Source organism: Lynx canadensis, chromosome C1 (genome assembly GCF_007474595.2).
Source record: "Lynx canadensis isolate LIC74 chromosome C1, mLynCan4.pri.v2, whole genome shotgun sequence".
Classification (NCBI taxonomy): domain Eukaryota; kingdom Metazoa; phylum Chordata; class Mammalia; order Carnivora; family Felidae; genus Lynx; species Lynx canadensis.
In genome coordinates, this window is record NC_044310.1 from 162,231,265 (window position 1) to 162,252,882 (window position 21,618).

Consider the following 21,618-nt stretch of genomic DNA (forward strand, 5'->3'; position numbering starts at 1 on the left):
AGCACAGTACGCTGGGGTGGTCGCCTCTGGGATGGGCAGGGCAACCCCAGCCCAGGACTCACTCCGTCCCCCTTCCGGCTTCCTTTGGCTTTAGGGCGAAGTCTGCACTGGTCAACACCCGAGGCCCCGGACCTCCCCTTCTCCACCCGCTCGGGGAGGCCTTGGAGCCGACGGGACTGGGGGGTTTCCGAGTCTACGAGTGGGGGGGAAGGCGGCTCATTGGCAGTTTGGGCCGGAGTGTGGGTTCCTTCTCATTATAAGCAGCTCCTGACTTTCATCCCGCACCTCGCTGTCTTTCTTACTGTTACGTTCGGAGGGATGCTAAGTGTGGCGTGAAGGGAGGAGAAAGGCGGGAGGTGATGAAGAAGAGTCATTCTCAGCTTCCTTTTCTGTCAGCAGGAGCCGGGTTTTAGGAGCCACGGCAGGAGAACTCTCAGTTGCCATCCTTCGCACTCCCTGACCTTAGAGTTCCCTCGGTCTTATTTGTCTCTCACAACTTTTAAAGAGCATTTCTTTTTGATCAAAACCAGCCTTCCCCCCCCCCCCCCAAAAAAAAAAAAACCCGCTCCCAAGGCCTGCGTGCCTTTAAGGAGTGGCAACTACCAAGGTTTTCTAAAAAAAGCTTGCTGAAGATCCTTCAGCTGCTGCTGCTAGAATGTAGCTTTCTCCCTGATCTTAAGCACAGGCTGGGGGAGGGCGGGGAGGGGAGGCGGCCTTACTGAGCTGCGTCCCCCAGCGACTTCAGCCAGCCATTTGGCCCAGTGGCCGTTAGGTAAGGAGGGGAGTGAAATGGCTCAGGTGGATTCTGAAATCTTTGAGCTTCGATGTAAAGCAGATGAAATGCTCGGTAATTAAACCTGGGAAACGCGGGCTCCCAGCAGCATGGCCTGATCTGCTTCCCTATCAGCAAGCAGTCTCGTGGAAGAACAGCAAGAGCGGTCTCTCCAAGCCTTACCGATAAAAAGCTTTCTTCAGCTTAAAACCGTAGGACTCAAAACAAGATTTCTACTCCACACTGCAAGGTAAGCAGACCTGCCACCACGCTGCAGCAACCTCTGCCCATTTTGGCACATTTATTAAGTGAAATTAGGGCCAACTCACCACACAGACATCCAGATAAACAAATGCGTCCTAACCTAGTAACCCGAGCTTTCCTGGCCATTTGTAAATCGACAGCACCTCCTACAGGAATTAATTTGCTATCGTGTTAAATTATGTTAAATGTTAGGCTAGGGAAAGGGGCGGGGGGAAGTGAGGGTGCCCCAGAGCTTGCTCCCGTGTTCCTCAAGTGCAGTCTGAGGCCCATGGACAAATGTCACTAGGCATACCCAGATTTCTTTACAAGAACTTCTCTAGGAAGGCTGAGAATGACCAATATAACCACACTTTTCTTGTGGTTTTCTAAAATATGTCACTGTGGAGGGCTTGTTTGGGTTCTTGGATCATAGATTTCTTAAATGGGGCGGACTCTTCCTTGGCTCTCAGTACTGAGGGGAGTCTCCACACCTACAACTAGATGGCCTTTTTATTATGGTGTTTATCTCTGTTTTCTACCTTGTATTTCAAAAGCAAAAGTAGAATTAGATGTAGTAACATTTTTTAGTTTAAAAAATCACTTTCAATTCCTTAAACCCTTATCATTATAAGTACGCAGAGCAAGGGAGCCTCTTTAAAGCTACCATGTGAGGATTGTACGTGAAAATCCCTTCCTTCGGTTTCTGCCTTTTGCAAAGTTGGAATGCTAGCCCCTTGTGGGCTGTCTAGCACCCTTGGGTGACCAAAGCTGAAGGTCAAGTAGCAAACCAACATCCTCCATAATCACACAGGAACTTTTTGTAACATTAGATGGGTAAGAGTACTGGGGCTATTGGTAGTATGTGATAGTTTCTCAGTCTTAACAATGAAGGATAATTAAACCAGAGATGAAAAAAAAATTTCTCGTGGCCACTTTTTTTTTTTCATGGCCACTTATGAAGTTAAAAGTGGATCACGCTCTTGTGAAAGTCAAATGAAAGAAGTGTAAGAAATGACAATGTATTTCTTTAATTCACTTTTAATTACAGGATGCATTTCAACATTTCTCTTCATAAACACTGTATTGGTTCAGAAACCCTTTGAGACAGTTAAGTGTTGCATAGGTTTTGACATTATAAAAATTATAAAGTCTAAAAAGGCATAAGATAGAAAATAATCAGTGCAACACTGATGAACTCAAGGTGTAAATTAGCAGTCTTTATCAATTTCAAATGCATGCTTTTTTTTTTTAATGAAGGAAAGGGATCTTTGAGGTGCGCTAAGTTATTAAAGAATAGTGTAAAAGGAATTCAAGTTCTGCCCTTACCTCCAATTCTCTTAAAAATCTAAATAATCAAAGGGTTGCTTTACGCCTTTAGTTTCTTCTAAACCAAAGGACACCTGTATATGTGTATATGCATGACAAAGGCTTATATATCAGACTAAATGCAGTGGTTTTTAACTCCTTTCAAACAGACTTATGGAATTTATGAAATCATGACCGTCAACCCTCAGAACCACGCAAACCAACCAACCCTTGCATTGTATTAAATGACCCATGTCTTTTCAAATGCGGAACCTTGGTAACAGAAATACCTTGTCCGCGATGCTGTAGTACATGTTTTTTGGAATTGCAGGTTACTTGCAATTTGTACCAAGTAATGTTTTCTATAGTTTATCATATCCTTTGAAACACAAGGGAAAATATGCAGCTACATTTAAATATGCCTTATATACCTATACTCATGAAAAACTATTAATACCTATACTCATGTAAACTATTTAGTAGTTTACAATAGTCCATTAATGACATTACATAAATGCTGTAGCCTTTAGAAGTGAAGTCTTTAATACTTAGCTGTATGCCAGTCATAGAAAGGCCGTAAGTGGTAGGCAGAAGAATGGCCCCTTAAAGATGTACATGTTCCCATCCCTGGAACTATGAACATGTTAGGTTATGTGGCAAAGGGGAATTAAGGTTGCAGACAGAATGAAGGTTGCTAATCAGTTTAAAGTAGGGAGTTTCTCTGGTGGGCCCAATCTAATCACCAGGGTCCTCAAAGGTGGGAGAGGGATGTACGTGGCAAAGGGATGACATGTGAGGACTTCACTTCACCCTTGTCAGCTCCGAAGATGGAAGGAGGGGCCAGGGGCCAAGGAATGCAGCTGTGCTCCAGAAACTGGAGATAAGCAAGCGAACGGATTTTCTTCTAGAGCCTACAGAAGGAATCAATCCTGCCAACACCTTGATTTTAGCCCAGGGAGACACAGTTCAGACTTCTGACCTCCAGAACTGTACAATGCATCTATGTTGTTTGAAGTGTGAGGTAATCTGTTCTGGCAACAGAGAAAACTAGGGTGTCATCCAAGCATAAATCGGTAGAACAGAACACCTGAAGGGAGTTTAAATGTCTCAAGGAAATAGTGATCACGTCCACTACTGAATTCATACTAGAGCATTTCAACAATGATTATACTTTGGTTCAAGTAAATTCAAATCTTAAAAGTAAAAATTTGAACAGAAAGAAAAAAGTAACGAAAATTAAATTGTACCCATTCAGTGTATTGCCATTCTTTTAATGATGTTTCAGAAAAAAGAAAATGCCACAAAGTTATAGGGGTTTTTATGTAGTAGAGGGCACAAGAGACATTTCTCCACAGAAAATATTTTTACAGCCCCAAAAGAGATTACTTACAAATATTTGCAAAGTTCACTCCTATAGGACTCATGTAGTTTTTGTATTTGATATGCCAGTTTTCAGGGATGGAAAATTAAAACAAAGCTTTTTTATTAGAAAGACAATAGTATGTAATTTAGCCCTTGCCACAGGTATTTAATAAGTGAGCAGAGATATTTTTATTCCCAGGTAATTGTCACATACAGTCTCTCTTTATTCTCTCTACTCCTGCTTCGTTCTCTTTGCGTCACTCCGGCACGCTTATCTCCTGGGTTCTCCCTGTGCGGTTTTCCTCCTCTGTAGACATCTGTGCCGTGGCTTCTGCGGCCATTTCTTCCATCCTGCTCTTCACTGGGACTTCGCTGTGGCCGTTTTCTTATTTCTCTTTGCTGGTAACTACCGTGACTTCTGCTCCGGCTTCTCCTACCCCTCTCGTCCCTGCTCTGACTCCTGCTGCTCCTCTCGTTTCTTGCAGATCTTCTCTTCTCTGGGCTCTGGTTATGGCTTCGGGACTTTCTGTCAGAATCAGCATGGCTCCATTTGCTATTCTCTCTAGAACTCTCTTGTTTTAAAAACCTAGGCTTTTCCTTGGCTTTGTCCTTGTTATGGTGACTGCTAGAAAGTTCTTCATAAAGTTTTCTCTTCTTAGACTTGTCCTTCTCTTCAGAATCACTGTTGCTATTCCCCGAACACTTATTTTTCTTTCTTTTCTTCTTTTGTATTTTTCTTTCTTTGCTGTCACTCTCACTGCTGCTTTCTGAAGTCTCACTGGAGGAGGAGGAGGAGGAGGAGGAGGAGGAGGAAGAGGAGGAGGAGGGGGATTTATTTTTATGTTTTCTGTGTTTACTTCTGCTCTTCTGAAGCTTTTTCTTTTTTCTGTCTTTTTTCTTTTTCTTTTTTTTCTTCTCAAGTCGATCCAATTTCCTATTATTGGGAAAATCGTAATAACATACTATGTAAAAATAGTTCTCTTGATGACAAATATAAAATTTTAAATAGACAATATATTTTCCTAGGTACTATTTAAAGTGGGACTCAAATATAAATGTATACTTTATTAAATGACAAATAATTTTCTTCCTTTTAAATTATTCAAGTCACACATAAAATTAAATGCATTAAGCCAATTATCTCACTATTCTTTCCTCAATAGCAATGACTATTAAAAAAAATTCTTACTGATTCAGATTTTGAAATTATATAGCACTCTAAATAAATGGACATCCTGACCTCAAGAAAGCTTTATAAAACATTAGCTACATGCTAATGTAAATTTAAATATATAGCTATAATCAGATGAAAAATTAATTATATGTTGTACAATTTAAAAAAAAAGGGTTTTTTTCATGTTTATTTTTGAGAGGGAGAGAGACTGTGAGCAGGGGAGGGGCAGAGAGACAGAAGGAGACACAGAATCTGAAGCAGGCTCCAGGCTCCGAGCTGTCAGCACAGAGCCTGATGCCGGGCTCGAACCCACAAACCACAAGATCATGACTTTAGCCGAAGTCAGACACTTAACCGATTGAGCCACCCAGGCGCCCCAATGTTGTACTATATTAAAGTATGGAAATAATTAATCAACATTGCGTTATCAAAATTGAAGGGCATATTTTCCAGGAATTCTAAAAAAGAATACACTTTACATTTTTTGGATTCCTTTCTTCTTATATAAAATAATCACATACTTGTTTTCAACAACTGTTTAGGACAATTCTATTAAGGCATTCTGAATTTCTGAAGAGTACTTCACATTCTCAGAAGAGTAACTTGTTCTGGTGCTTGAGTTACTCTAAAATAAAAATGTCTTCACTGGGTTCTGTCCAGCCATTCTCAAAACTCCACAAACTGAAACATCATGAGCTCCCTCTATTGGACTCAGCAGACATTTCTTGGATTCTTTAATCCAGAGGTAGTCTGTTTAACTAAGATTCATATTTAAACATTTTTCAGCATTCCTCATAAAAAAATCACAAAAATAGTAATACATGACCATAATACTTTGTAAGAACTGTATGCAAAGATATATACAAATCTAGTACAAAAAGTAAAACCTACAAATAAATCTACTTCCAAACTAAATGTTCTGGAAAGTACAATGATTTTGTGGTATATTCTGAGTATATAATCTTACGCTCATTTTCATGTTACTGAAAGAAAGACAAAATTGTATTACTATAGCTGAGGAATAAATCAGTAAATAGGATGCACAGGACGAAATATAAGAAAAAAATAGTTGAATCCATTAAATACACACTGTTTAATTACCTGAGAAGTTTCTGTTTTTGTTTGGTTGTTAGTGATTTTAAAAATTCGACTTCCGGATCTTCTTCACCCTCACTTGCAACATATTCCTGAGTCAACAAAGACATCATTAAATTGCTAGACTGCAAGACAAATTAGTTATCAGACGGGAAAGAAAGCATAAAGAAATTCTGTCAAACCCATACTAGAGATGAGTATGACATTCTGGATTGAGAAGTGGAGGGGGGGATTAAAAATTTTCTTATAATCTCCTGTCAAGGAGGATCATAATACATCAAGAGGTTAAGATAACTGCTTGGTCAGCATTAACAAACTTTATCAGAAAGCGGAAGATAGAGAAACACAAATAAAACGTTTATAACATGGTTTCTGCTCTCTATCTCTTGAGTTTGAATTTAAACACATAAGAGTTGAAACTATTTTATTTTTAATTTAATGGAATGTTAAAACCAAGACGATCATGAACTTCATAGGAAGGTCAAAACATCCATAATGTTAGCATTTATAAATTCAACAGTACATTATCAAATATATGATTATCAAATACACACCAATATACCAAACAGAACAAATATAGGATGATACAGGTTCTATGAACAGTCCCTAGCAGTGTTTGCAAAGTAATCTGCCACTTTTCAGAGTACCACAAGATTATGCCAATGGGAGTGTGGGTTTTAGTGTCAGTTTTATCTCTAGACAGCCACATGAGCCACAAGGGCAATCACTTAACTTCTCTGGGTTCCACTTTCCTCCTTAAATAAAATACTTTGCATTAAAATATCCACAACCCTTCAAACGCAACCATTTTCTGGATCTATGTACAGTTCAATAAATTAAGTTTAAAATATTTTCTATAATTTTAGGAGTTTGCTTCTATACATTTCTTCCTATTGGTTCTATTTAATGTAAGTTAGCAGGAAGTAAAAAATAACCTTACCACCAGTTCAGTTAGAGACTTTAACCACATAAACCTAGAGGAGCACTTTCATTTATTAAAAATATAGGTTTAAAAACAATTTCTCATTTAGGTTAAAATAATAAAGAATCAAAATCCAAGTACATTTTAGGCATCTTCTTTGCTCTATCTTGCTTTCCTATGGATATATGCATATTGGAAAACAATAAGTAGCAATTCACAAGCAATCACATTTAGATTTATAGACATTTTCAGCTTACCGATAAAAAGATCATTACCTGTGATGGATCATTTGCGGTCAAGTTTCTCCCCAGTACATTTCGTTTCAGTGCAAACCCACTGTTTCTCATCTCCGCTATTAGCTCCGAGGGGTGCATCGATGGCCCTGTTCACAAAAATCGCAGTTTGAATGTATCATTTATATCTCTCTACCTTTTTTGGACTCCACAGTAGGAATGCAGTTGAAGCTTTGTTAAGTAAAATCACAGCTAAATCAACTCAATAATCTTCTGCTGAGCAAATAATCAGATATGATTTTCTAAAACAGCAGTCTGGAGATTCAGAATAGAAAATAATTGCATTTTTCTTTACGTGCTAGGGGATTCTCTTCTTATGTAACTTTGTCACACTGAAAAGATACGTTTAGATGTTATCTGCTTGGCAGTTTTTAGTACAAAATCAAAGGAAAATGGTAAAAAACTGCAATTAAACTTTCATAGTTATTCTCTCAGTAAGAATTCAATTTAAAAAAGATACTTTTAAAGGTACATGAGCAATTTATTATTCTAGTTTCTAATTCAAAATTCCTCATCCTCATTTATCAAATATCAATACTGAATACACTGCCATATGGTTTGCTAATTATCACCACACACACACATGCACACACGTACATACACACATGCTACAGATAACTACAAAGCACTAATTAATCTTCCATATATAGATATATATGCTCAGAGTTTGAAATTTCTAGTTATAAGTTTGGGGTTGGTGACAAGCAGTTTTAGGCTGGCGATAGATGTCTATATGTTACATTTTTCACAAGCTGCTGTTTCTACTTTTGCAAAATCCCAATTTGAAAAGCAAACTCCTTTTTGTTTATATACTAAAAATAGGTATGGACTAAAGACAGATACAATTAAAAAGTAATTTTTTTAAGAAAACGTTGGTGTCCTTCCCTCAAACATTATTAGATTTACCATATGGAAGGAGAGACCCTTTCCTCATTCTTTCGTATATTTCAGTTTCATTTTGTTTTCCCTGCAGTAGCAAATAACAACTTTTCATAGAAGCTATTTAAAGTTTCTGGCCTAAATCATCAATTTACTTTTTTCTTTTCTTTTTTTTTTTTTTTTTTGAGAGAGAGAGAGTGCACGTGAATGGGGCAGAAGGGCAGAGGGAGAGAGAGAATCCCAAGCAGGTTCCACACTCAGCACAGAGCTCAACGTGAGGTTCAGTCTCACAACACCGGGATCATAACCTGAGCCGAAATCAAGAGTTGACGCTCAACTGATCCACCCAGGCGCCCCAGAATCCTTTATACTTTCTTAAATGAACTAACTGGGCGATCTATCCAGAATATAAGGAAGAATAAAGACAGTTCCTGCTAACAAGCAATTCATAAGGGAGGGTGGGGGACAGAGAAACTTCAGAAATGGATTCTCTAGTTCATTGATTAAATATTTCAGCTATTTTTCTTTTCACTGCTTTGTTGTGGTCTTTTACCAGTTATCTGCACGTTCACCTATACGTTAGCATGGAAGACAAAAAACAATAAAATTCAAATCCGCTCACTTGTCAATAGCATCTGTGGTAAAAAGTTAGGTAGGTTACTATTTGTTACCGGGCTCTACAGGCTTTACACCATTCTATTCACATTACCAAGAACAACTGAAAGTAGAACACGATTTTATAAAGTAGAAAATATGTTTTCTGAAGCGTCAAAGCTCCATTTCCTTGTTAACAATTTTTTAAGATGTCAAATGAATTCAGAAAGCAAACATGCTAAGGATTAGGATAAAAGCTACTTCGGTAAGGGGCCGAAGGGTTTGGCCATTATGATGAGAGGTTACTAATTTCATCAAAACACGGGTGCTCTCAGGAAGTTTTAAAAAACACGCTTTTTATATTTTCATTACAGTGCTTCCAACTACTCCAAGAAAATGATCTCTCTTTAGCCTGTCTGACAGATTGTGAGACAAACATTACTCTTGTAGCGTCTATATTTTTCCAAATCCTCAAGCGAACTCTGGGTAGTACATATGCTTGGCATACACTTCCACACTAAAGACTGTAAATACTTAGGGAACCACCCGACAAACAGTATTCAATAAATAGTAACAATTATTATTTTTGCCAGTAGCTATAAAAATGTTTATGATTATTTTATTATATAGTCTTCATGATTTAATAAATGCTTTTAGAGTATTTTTCAAAATCCAGTCTTATTCATATATTCTTATACTTAAACCTTTTTCTATCGTCAAAAGTTCCGGGTTAGAAGATGTGACAAGTCAGGTTCAATTAAGGTATATTTAGCAAGGTATCTTTATACTTTCCCATTATTGTGACAGTGGCTATGAAGAGTTAAATTGATAGAAATGACTCCAGCTCTCTGAGAACTCAATGTTTAGTTGATATCCCAGATTATATAGATATGTTGAAAAAAGATTTTACAATATATTTCAATGCAAAATGACTATTCTCATGTATAGTGCCTAATGATTATTATTTTTTACATTCCATGTTTCAGAGAAGAGGCATTAAAGATTCACACCATAAGTTTATTTACAAACATATTATGCTGAATTCAAGAGTTTGATCCATTTGTCAAAGAGACTGCATCTCTTAAAATACTCCTTTTCACATCTGTGTAATGGATTAATTAAAACGTCCTTATTTTGTAAGCAGTTGGTGTCCTACTATAAAAAAAGGTGCAGCAAATCCAGATCCAAAGTACAGGGTCATCATAATTAGTAACCACCACTTGTTTTCCACTGAAAATGGCAAATTGGTCCGTGGGCCCTCCTCGTAGTGGCTTCTAGGGACCACGGACTTTGCGAACCTCGGGCGCTCTATCCCAACAGCACTGGTGGAAGTTTGGCGCGGACACCCAAGGCTACAGAAAGGGCAAGTCCTCCTTTTTTACCACCTTGCTCTCTGGTGTCTGTGCCTTAACAGTTTAAACTACAACTGGAATCGGGGCCCAGGAATGTTTGGTTTGCTCTTAAATTTGCTATGGTTGAATAACTCTAGAGAATTCAGGAAGAGGACATTTGTTTTAAAATGTAGATTTGTGAGGACTCCTTTCTAGATCACTTCACTCAGGCTGCGTCAAGCCTCCAGAGTATGAAAACCAATGTTCCAACTTTGAAAAGCAGGTCCACTGATGAAAACTGTTTTACATTTTGCAAACTTTCTCTGCTGTGATACAGGTAAGCATCAGAATACTGACTGTGACTACGGTATTCAGTTTCATGTCCTGATTAGACCTAGACTATTTTCTACTAGAAAAATACCGTGGGGTCAGTGTCTCAGGGGGGAAAAAAATCCCAGAAGGCAAATTAGGTTGTACAAAATTATGTTTGGACAGGGGCTAATCTATTCATTAAGAGCATTCATTTTTTTTTTTTAACGTTTATTTTATTTTTGAGACAGAGAGAGACAGAGCATGAACGGGGGAGGGGCAGAGAGAGAGGGAGACACAGAACTGGAAGCAGGCTCCAGGCTCTGAGCCATCAGCCCAGAGCCCGACGCGGGGCTCGAACTCACGGTCCATGAGATCGTGACCTGAGCTGAAGTCGGACGCTCAACCGACTGAGCCACCCAGGCGCCCCTAAGAGCATTCATTTTTATAAACTCAGCAAAAGTAACGGGAGGTAAGAAATGTTGTGTAGTAAAATGCATGTTTTATGGGAGGACACTAAAAAGTCCTGGCTATGAGAAAGGCTCCATCACCAACTTCACCGTTAGACAGCAGTCCCAGCTGACGCCCACAAACAGCTCAGCAGGAAGCTGAATGTCGAAGGCAGACACACTTGTGTCTCACTGCTAGCACGAGGTCAATCTGCTCTTCCCAAGAACAGATGTATCTTCCTTTCCAGGTTCCTCATTCCTTTTGAAATGAAACATTACCCTCTACAATTTCATGGTATTCAGCAGGAGAAGGGAGGGCACTGACCTGCAGGTTAGGGAAGGCTGCATGAGAAATGCCTTTTCCTTCTCCCCCCAAATTTAACACAATACCTTATGGGATGTACTGTTTGCTGCAAGTGTCTGCTATTCCTAAAATGAATATAGTTTTGTTTGCTATTAAAGTGGTGAGCACTCACGGTTTATGAGATTGAGCCACGTTGGGCTTTGTGCTCACAGTGCAGGGCCTGCTTGGGATTCTCTCTTTTCCGCTATCTCTGCCCCTCCCCTGCACTTGCTCAAATCCTCTCTCACAATAAACAAACGTAAAAAAATTTTTTTAAGTGATCAATTTTTCCCTTTTCATTGTGGATTTTCATTTAACCTTATACGGTAAAAAATTTCAAACCTAGAGTATAATGTAATGAACCTAATGTACTCCTTAGCTTCAACAATGATATTTTGCCATTCTTTATGACCTCCAACTTCCTGTGTTTCTTTTTTGATAGAGTTATTGACAGAGTATTTGACAGATGTAGATTTTGATAGAGATGAAATCTCAGATATCACTTTGGTATTTAATCACTAACAAACAAGGAGTATTTCTTTTTTTTTTTTAATTTTTTTTTCAACGTTTATTTATTTTTGGGACAGAGAGAGACAGAGCATGAACGGGGGAGGGGCAGAGAGAGAGGGAGACACAGAATCGGAAACAGGCTCCAGGCTCTGAGCCATCAGCCCAGAGCCCGACGCGGGGCTCGAACTCACGGACCGCGAGATCGTGACCTGGCTGAAGTCGGACGCTTAACCGACTGCGCCACCCAGGCGCCCCAACAAGGAGTATTTCTTAAAAATAAAACCCTAACACCTTTATTACACCTGTCCATGCTGACAGTTTTAAAACATCATCGGATATCCAGTCAACATTCAGATTGTCCCAACAGTATCTTTTCACAGTTGGTTTGTCCAGATTAGTTCATATCTCTCTTAAATCTCGCTATCTTTTTTAAGGCTTATTTATTTATTTTGAGAGAGAAAGTGCGAGTGGGGGGAGGGGCAGAAAGAGAAAGAAAAAATCCCAAGCAGGCTCCACACTGTCAGCGCAGAGCCTGATGTGGGGCTCCAACTCACGAACCGTGAGATCATGAACGGAGACAAAATCAAGAGTCGGATGCTTAACCAACTGAGCCACCTGAGAGCCCCTCTCTCTCTTTTTATTTTAAGTAATTAGTTTTAGATAGGCTCCATGCCCAATGTGGGACTTGAACTCACAACTCTGAGACTGAAAGTTACATGCTCTACCAACTGAGCCAGCCAGGAGCCCCTCTTTTCCCTCTTTAGAAACTGAGGTATAAGTGACACATACCTTAAGTCTGTTTTCATCTAAAAAAATTTCACTACCCCCACCCGCTATTCGTTTGCTGAAGAAACTGGGTTATTTGTTCTGCAGAGTATCCCACATTCTGGATAGTGATGTCATTTAATATGTTCTTCTAGTCTTTGTATTTCCTGTAAGTTGGTAGTTAGATCTACAGGCTTATTATTAAGTTATTCTGGCATGTTATACCATATACTTAGGAGGATTACATAGCAAGTCTTCTTACGTTTGGACTTGAGAAAAATGACACTTGAAAACACACTGATTTCTGGCCAGTGAACTAGACTGAGGACAAAAGGCTGAGACTTCAACCTAGAATGTTTTGCTGTCGCTATGTAGTAATAGTGGAGGGGGCAGAACCTGAAAAATGTGCATTTTAAAATAAACTCCCAAATATGATCACAAATTAAATATGTTATGATTCTTATTTCCATGGGACTACACCCTTTTTTTCTGTCTTTCTTCCTTGAAATTAAATCGACTGAATGTAGTAAAAAAGCCACTCCCTGTTACTAAGGGTAAAAAGGCCACACAGAGACACTGGTTATAGAACACAACGGGGAGATCTGTGTCTAGTGGGAATCATCAAGAATTGTATACATATGATTCCTAATATTACCTAACCTTTTTGCCTTTAAGAAAGCGTATAGAAAGTTATCTTTAAAAAAGACTGAAAAAGGGGGCACAGTGGGAACATGCAGCACAAGTCCCAGGGAAAAAGTGAACAAAGCTATTAATAAAGTGTGTGGGTGATTTTTATTTATATAGATGAGAATGTTTTACGTATGATTTTCCAAAGGTTATGCAAGAACCAATTGTACCGAATTGTAATAAAACTGCTCCATACTGGGAATTTTCCTGAAACACTGCCAGTGCAGCTTAGTGGAGGCTGGAAACAAAAGTGTTTCTTATTGCCCTTATCTCAAGTTCATACTGAAGACAGGTAATTTGATCTCTATTAAAACATACAATGTAAAGGAAAAATGAAGCATTTCATTTTAATCTATGTGTCTGGAAAATACATAAAAACAAGGAAAGATAAAACTGCCCTTATTGTATGCTAGTAAAGAACACTATTAAAAATAAAAAACTTTCCCTTACAGAATCAATAGAGTTACAAATATATGACTTACATTTGATTGTATCTTCAAACTTCTATCTTCAACTTAATTTATATGCAAATATTTTAGTGATGATACTTGCAGTGATAAAGTGAATTCACAGTCCATAGGGGACTGAGAAAAGTCATTTGTGTTGTGATGAACATGAGGTAGTAGAAGTTAGCACTACGTTTTAGTTAAGAATATGAATGCTCTCCTGGGGGTGCCTGGGTGGCTCAGTTGGTTGAGTACCCGACTCTTGATTTCAGCTCAGGTCACAATCCCAGGGATGTGGGATGGAGCCTCTCATCAGGCTCCACACTGAGCGTGGAGTCTGCTTAAGATTTTCTCTGTGTGTCTCTATCTCTCTCCCTCCCTCTCTCTCCCCTGCCCCTTCCCCACTCTCTCCCTTTCTCTCAAAAACAACAACAAAAAACAAAGAACATGATTGCTCCTGAGAGAATATGACAGCTCTTAAACATTATTCATCTATGAACCTCAGAAACATTATGCTGAGTCAAAGAAGTCAGACACAAAAAATACATACCGTATGATTCTACTTACACGAAGTTCATGAACAGGCAAAACTAACGTGCGAGGTTAGAAAATAGAACAGCGGTTGTGGGTGGAGGAGGCTGACCAGTAGGGACAGAAGGATATGTTCTAGGTTATGGTAATATTCAAGCTCTGAATCTTGCTTGTCAGAGACATTGGTTACAGGGGTGTACGTATTTGTCAAACTGTATACGACCAGTGTATTGTACTTTTTTTTTTAACTGTATTTATTTATTTTGAGAGAGAGAGAGAGAGAGAGAGAGAGAAAGAGAGGGGGGGAAGGGCAAAGAGAGAGGAAGAGAGAGAGAGAATCCCAAGCAGGCTCTGCACTGTCAACACAGAGCCCGACGTGGGGTCTGAACACACCAGCTGCAAGTTCATGACCTGAGCCGAAGTCAAGAGTTGGAGGCTCAACCCATTAAGCCACCCAGGCAGCCTGACCAGTACATTTTACTTTATAAAATAGTTACACATGATATTTTAAATCAGTCAACAATAATTACTCAACGACTATGCTAGACGCTCACCACATTTCTGTATTACATCTCCTTCTAACTATGGAGGGAACCTGGCATAAGGAATTTCAGCTTATTCCTCCCTAATATATAACTTAGAAAGTGATTTAAAAATCAGTATGTAGGGGCGCCTGGGTGGCTCAGTCGGTTAAGCGGCCGACTTCGGCTCAGGTCATGATCTCGCGGTCCGTGAGTTCGAGCCCCGCGTCGGGCTCTGTGCTGACAGCTCAGAGCCTGGAGCCTGTTTTGGATTCTGTGTCTCCCTCTATCTGACCCTCCCCCGTTCATGCTCTGTCTCTCTCTGTCTCAAAAATAAATAAACGTTAAAAAAAATTTTTTTTTAAATCAGTATGTATTACTGAGAGCTTATTATTTTATTCTGTTAGCATTTTAGAGAATGGAGAACTTAGTTTTTGCTTTCAAGCTTCTAATCTTTTTTGGAAAATCAGTTCATATCAAAGAATAGGAAAAATATGAATTGTAAACCTATGTTATAAGATATATTCAGAGAAGATGATAAACAGTGATGTTTATATAGTTAGCAAAACCTTTTCATTCAGTCACTCACTAAACTACTATTTCTGAAGTATTATTTACTAAGCATGTACACGGTGCAAGGCATTAGGGACACAAAGATAAAGAAGATACAGTCCCTAATTCAGAAAAGCTCGTATTTTCCAGGAAAGAGTAAGAAGCTGAATTTGATTTTCAAACTCTCATACGATTTAGGAAAAGGTAAAAAGTGGGGCATTGTAAGTGAGCGTAACACAATGAAGGTTGTTAACTTCATTAAGTTTGATTTGCGTAGAATTAATATTTACTAAGTGGACTATATTTCATTCATTTTCCTTTTCCAGGTAATCATTAATTCATTTCCTTTACTTGAAGCTGGCAGACTTTAAGTAGATGGAACGATGTTAATAGGAAGAATCATGTAAAAGGGAGTTATGACTGTGATCTGAGAATCATAATACCCCTTGGAGATTATGGAGAAGTGTAGCCCCCACTACCCCACACATGACTTTAACACAGAGCAGAGTAATTTACTGACAGAACAGGATTACATTTAATTTGCTAATGACAGTGGAATTTCAAGGCCTAGCCACTGTAACAACAAATTTAAGCACTGAATTATAATAGTGCTTATAAATAGTTAGAAATGATGTAACCATTGGTAACCACTTAAAATAGCCAAAATTTAAAGTATTAATCAAGAGTACCACTTTGACATTTGGAGCACCATAACTTGACAAGTTTTACTGAATTATAGCTCTTTAAAAGGTCAACACTTCTTTTCAGCTACTTAGCTTCCACCTGCATTAAAAACAAACAAACACAAAAAACCTAGTCCCTGACTGATAAACTAGACAAAGGAAAGAGATGATGCATCACTTCTTTGAGGTCAATCCTTTATTTATTAGTTTTAATATCTGCCTATTTTAGGAGTTTAGCTTTTTTTTTTCTTTTTTTTAAATAGGCTCCATACCCAACATGGGGCTCAAAGTCATGAACCTGAGATCAAGAGTTGCATGTTCTACTGACTGAGTCAGCCAAGCGTCCCCAGGAGGTTAGCTTTAATGAGAATCCGGTAACACAAATACTTTTTCTGCAGAAAATACTTTTTCTCCAGAATTATGCTAGAAAATTAAACAAAAATTGTGCCATCAGATGTAGGTCTATCCCAGTAGCTGTGCTGGTAGGATTCAACTTCTTCCAAGGAGTTGTTAAGGGAACTCCATAATAGATTCAGGGAGATTTGCCAGATGGGCAACTGAGTTTATCATCTTTCTTTCTATGGGAAGTCCCTCTAGCATGCTACTAGATGTCTTTCTAGCGAAGCTTGTGATCAGACCATTATTTTGTTACATTTCCCATACATGTCCTCAAGCAACAAAATGTTGTCAACATAGCAGGCTGATTAAAAGACGGAGAAGTAGCACGTGGAAGCTGTGCTGCAGGAAACTTCCATCAGAGTGACCGCTGAATGTGACATTCTTCAAGGAAACTAAATCAAGTTAGGTAAGGAAGAGTGTTCATAGGCAAACCTTTGCAATAAGTGTAAAATGATGCTTTCCTCAATTTAAGCTATTAAAAAAAAATTTTTTTTTTAAGTTTATTTTTGACAGAGACAGAGTGCGAGCACGAGCTGGGGAGGTGCAGAGAGAGAGAAGGAGACATAGAATCGGAAGCAGGCTCCAAGCTGTCAGCACAGAGCCTGATGCGGGGCTCGAACTCACGAACCGTGAGATCATGACCTGGGCCAAAGTCGGATGCTTAACCGACTGAGCCACCCAGGCGCCCCAATTTAAGCTATTTCTTCATTTTCATATTGTTACACACGAAAGGCTATGGCATACACAAGAGTGGATAGAGACACAGGAAACGTTAACGTCATGTTAGCCATTTGTGGTGTGGCTGGTTCTCAGACTTACGTGTTACAAAGAAAACAGAAATTCTGTCTGTGTCAAAACTATTTGAATTTGAATTTGAAATTTACTTTTATTAAAAATGTGAAATTTGCATATTTATGGGGTCCGTTGTAAACATTTAAAAAATTGTATCTAAGTTAAAAAATGGCAAAGTAACTTTATTTTTTTTAAATTTTTTTTTCAATGTTTATTTATTTTTGGGACAGAGAGAGACAGAGCATGAACGGGGGAGGGGCAGAGAGAGAGGGAAACACAGAATGGGAAACAGGCTCCAGGCTCTGAGCCATCAGCCCAGAGCCTGACGCGGGGCTCGAACTCACGCACCGCGAGATCGTGACCTGGCTGAAGTCGGACGCTTAACCGACTGCGCCACCCAGGCGCCCCAAAAAATGGCAAAGTAACTTTAAATATATAGCAACTTAAGCCTGAAACACCAAAATTGTACTAAGTAATTCGTACAATATGACACTAATGTTAACAAATGTGGACTCAACGTTTATTCACTTTTATGTTGTTTTTACAACTTTTGGATTTTCATCCAATATAGAAAAAGATTGAAAGTCCTCCCATCCTTACAACAACAAAAAGCTGACAAAACTGAAAATCAACCAACCTTCTTAGCAGTATTAAAGAATTGAGATCACAGGGTAGGACATTATCCCCAAAACAGGAGAGACAAGCGGTACAGACAATCACCGTTTAACAGGACCAGAAACCACCAATGGAGTCAGGAACTACTAGGAATCCTTAAAAGGGTAATATACTGTTGTTGGAGACTACGCAAGGACTAGCTTGAGAACTAAAAACTCCTGGGGGCCCAACCTTCATAGGGCCCCCACACTTTCATGAGTTTTACTTCCTGAAGCCGCTACACTTCTCACTATCAAAGAACTATCAAAGAACAATCTCCTTGTATTTACCTTCCAACAGTAAGAAGGGAAAAATAACCAGTCTGAAATATGTCCACAGCATTTGTTGTCCTGATCATATGCTTACCCTCAAGGGAAACTATTTTACCAAAACCTAACCTACATGGGGAAAAAGGCGGGGGGGGGGGGGGCGGAAGTGGAGAAAAAAAGCTGAGAAGCACCTGTGAAGGTTACAGCTCAGGGGCACACATGCTAACTAAAAGAATGAGGCTTAGGGGCACCTGACTGGCTCAGTTGGTTGGAGTAGTCTTTTTTTTTTATTAAAAAAAAATTTTTTTTTAATATTTTTGAGAGAGAGAGAGAGAGAGAGAGAGACAGAGCATGAGTGGGGGAGGGGCAGAGAGAGAGGGAGACCCAGAATTTGAAGCAGGCTCCAGGCTCTGAGTACACAGCCCGATGCGGGTCCCGAACTCATGGAGTGCGAGATCATGACCTGAGCCGAAGTCGGATGCTCCACCGACTGAGCTACCCAGGCGCTCCAAGTTGGAGTAGTCTTGATCTCGGGGTCATGAGTTCAAGCTTCACACTGGACTCAATTAAAGGAAATGCTAAAAATAAAAAAAAAACACTAACAGAAATGAAGAATGCCTTTGATGAGCTCATCAGCAGACTCGACATGGACATCAGTGAGCTTTAAGATAAGTCAATAGGAACTTCCCAAACAGAAAGCAAAGGCAAAGAAAATGAAAAAAACAAAACCAGAATATTAAAAAACTGTGTGTGTGGGGGGGTGGCGGTGCCTGGGTGGCTCAGTTGGTTCAGCGTCTGACTTCAGCTCAGGTCATGATCTCGTGGCTTGTGAGTTCGAGCCCCACGTCAGGCTCTGTGCTGACAGCTCAGAGCCTGGAGCCTGCTTCTGATTCTGTCTCCCTATCTCTCTGCTCCTCCCCTGTTCACTCTCTCTCTCTCTCTCTTTCAAAAATTAATAAACATTAAAAACAAAAACAAAAACAAAAACCGTGGGACAATTACAAAAGGTGCAACATATGCACAACAGGAATACCAGAAGGAGAAGGGAGGAGAGAAAAGAACAGAAGAAATATTTGAAGTAACAATGGATGAGAGCTCCCAAGACTAATGACAGACAACAAACCACACATTCAGGAAGCTCAGAGATCACCAAGCATGATAAATACCAAAAAAACTACACTTAGGCATATCATACTCAAACTGCAGAAAATCAAAGACAAAGAGAAAAACTTGAAAGATGTCAGAGGGCAAAAAACTCTTACCTACTTAGGAACAAAGATAAAATTACATCATACTTCTCTTAAAAAACCATGGGAGCAACAGGAGAGTGGAGTGAACTATTTAAAGTGTTGAAAGATAATCCTACCAACACTAAATTCTGTATCCAGAGCAACTGTTCTTCAAAAGTGAAGGAGAAATAAAGACTTTCTTAGACAAACAAAAATTGAGGAATTTGTCACCAGCAGACCTGCCTTGCAAGAAAAATTAAAACAAGTTCTTCAGAGAGAAGGAAAATGACAACGATCAGAAATTTGGATCTACATAATGAAAGAGCACTTGAAAAGGAATAAATGGAAGATAAAATATTATCTTAAGAATAAGAGTGGCGCCTGGGTGGCTCAGTCGGTTACACATTCTACTTTGGCTCAGGTCATGATCTCATGGTTCATGAGTTCAAGCCCCACGTCAGGCTCTGTGCCTGGAGCCTTCCTCAGATTCTGTGTCTCCCACTCGCACTCTGTCTCTCTCTCTCTCTCTCAAAAATAATTAAATATTTTTTAAAATTTAAGAGAAAGTGTCTTTTTTTATAGTTTATTTGAGAGAGTGAGAGAGAGAGAGTGCATGTGCATGAGTGGGGGAGGAGCAGAGTAGGGGAGGAGAGAGAATCCCAAGCAGGCTCCTCTGTGCTGTCAGCACAGAGCCCGACATGGGACTCAATTCCACAAACCATAACATCATGACCTGGCTGAAATCAACAGTCAGACACTTATGTGACTGAGCCATCCAGGCGCCCCTAACAGATAACATCTTGTTTGAAATGATAATAGCAAGGATATACTAGATGATTATAGTTTATGAGTAAAGGTATGGCAGCAATGTTAACAGGGACAGAGAAAAGGAATTGTGTTATATAACAGGAGCATTATATAAATGACCGTGCCTGGTCATGCCTGGTCTGGCTGGTTTATTCTGTTGTAAAGTACTGGTACTACTTGTGAAGTGGTACAGTGCTATTTGAAAGTGGACTTAAATTAGTTGTAAATGCACACTGCAAGTTCTAGAGCAACCACTAAAATAAAAAAAAAAAAAGTACAATTGATATGCTGAGAGAAAATGGAATCACATAAAATGCTCGACTAAAAGCAGAAAAAGCAGAAGGCAAAAAAATAAAGAACAAGGGCAACAAATAGATAACAATTATAAATATAATTACATCAATAATAGACATATTATTACATATATATGACTCAATGATAGGTTGTCTAAAACTAACCCACTGTTTTTTTCTAATTTATTAAAGTAATTTCTATGCCCAATGTGGGGTGTGAACTCATGACCCCAAGATCAAGAGTTGCATGCTCTACTGACCTGAGCCAGCCAGGCACCACAACACATCCACTTTAAATATCAAGACACAGGGGCACTTGGCTGGCTCAGTCAGTGGAGCATGAGACTTTGAGCCCCACGTTGGATGTAGAGATTACTTAAAAAATTTTTTAAAAATCTTTACAGGGCACCTGGGTGGCTCAGTCGGTTAAGCATCCGACTTCAGCTCAGGTCATGATCTCACCATTCGTGAGTTCGAGCCCCGCATCAGGTTCTGAGCCTGGAGCCTGCTTCAGATTCTGTGTCTCCCTCTCTCTCCTCCCCTGCCCTGCTCACGCTGTCTCTCTTTCAAAAATAAATAAACATTAAAGAATAAATAAATAACAACTATGTGAATGGAACTAGAGGGTATTATGCTAAGTGAAATTAGTCAGAGAAAGACAAGTATCATACAACTTTACTGATATGAGGATTTTAAGACACAGAACAGATGAACACAAGGGAAGGGAAGCAAAAATAATATAAAAACAGGGAGGGGACAAAACATAAAAGACATGTAAATATGAAGAACAAACACAGGGTTATTGGAGGGGTTATAGGAGGGGGGATGGGCTAAATGGGTAAGGGGCATTAAGGAATCTATCCCTGAAATCATTGTTGCACTATATGCTAACTAACTTGGATGTAAATTAAAATTTTTTTTAAAAACCCAAAAATCAATCAATAAATAAAAAAGAAATCTTTAAACAAATAAAGACAGACTAAAGTGATGGAGAAGTATATATATATACATATACACACACACTATATATATGTATACATGCTATATATATATATATACACTATATATACGTAGTATATATATACACTATATACACTATATATACATAGTATATATATACATATATATATATATACATATATACTATACACACACACACACACACACACACCATACTAGCACTAATAAAATAAAGCTGGAGTATCCATGTTAATTTCAGACACAGCAAGTTTCAGACCAAGGAAATTTATCAACAATAAAGAGACAATGACACAATGAAAAAGGGTTTCATTCTCCGCAAGATACAACAATTCCTAATGTGTATGCATCTAACATTAGAGCATCAAAATATGAGGCAGAAACTGATAGAAATGTTTTCAGAAATAGACAAATCCACTATTATAGTTGGA

General features: G+C 38.9%; 1 protein-coding gene across 1 annotated transcript in view; it reads right to left on the bottom strand.

Annotated features, from left to right (window-relative positions):
* Positions 1 to 3,556: 3,556 nt before the first annotated feature.
* Positions 3,557 to 21,618, bottom strand: part of CIR1 (corepressor interacting with RBPJ, CIR1) — a 44,246-nt gene continuing 26,184 nt past the window's right edge. The window contains exons 8-10 of the mRNA XM_030324828.2: positions 7,149 to 7,255; positions 5,958 to 6,043; positions 3,557 to 4,616 (exon numbers count right to left, since the gene is read on the bottom strand). Of these exons, the coding sequence (XP_030180688.1) occupies positions 3,872 to 4,616; positions 5,958 to 6,043; positions 7,149 to 7,255 (938 nt within the window). The 3' untranslated portion in view covers positions 3,557 to 3,871. The remainder of the gene's footprint in view (positions 4,617 to 5,957; positions 6,044 to 7,148; positions 7,256 to 21,618) is intronic.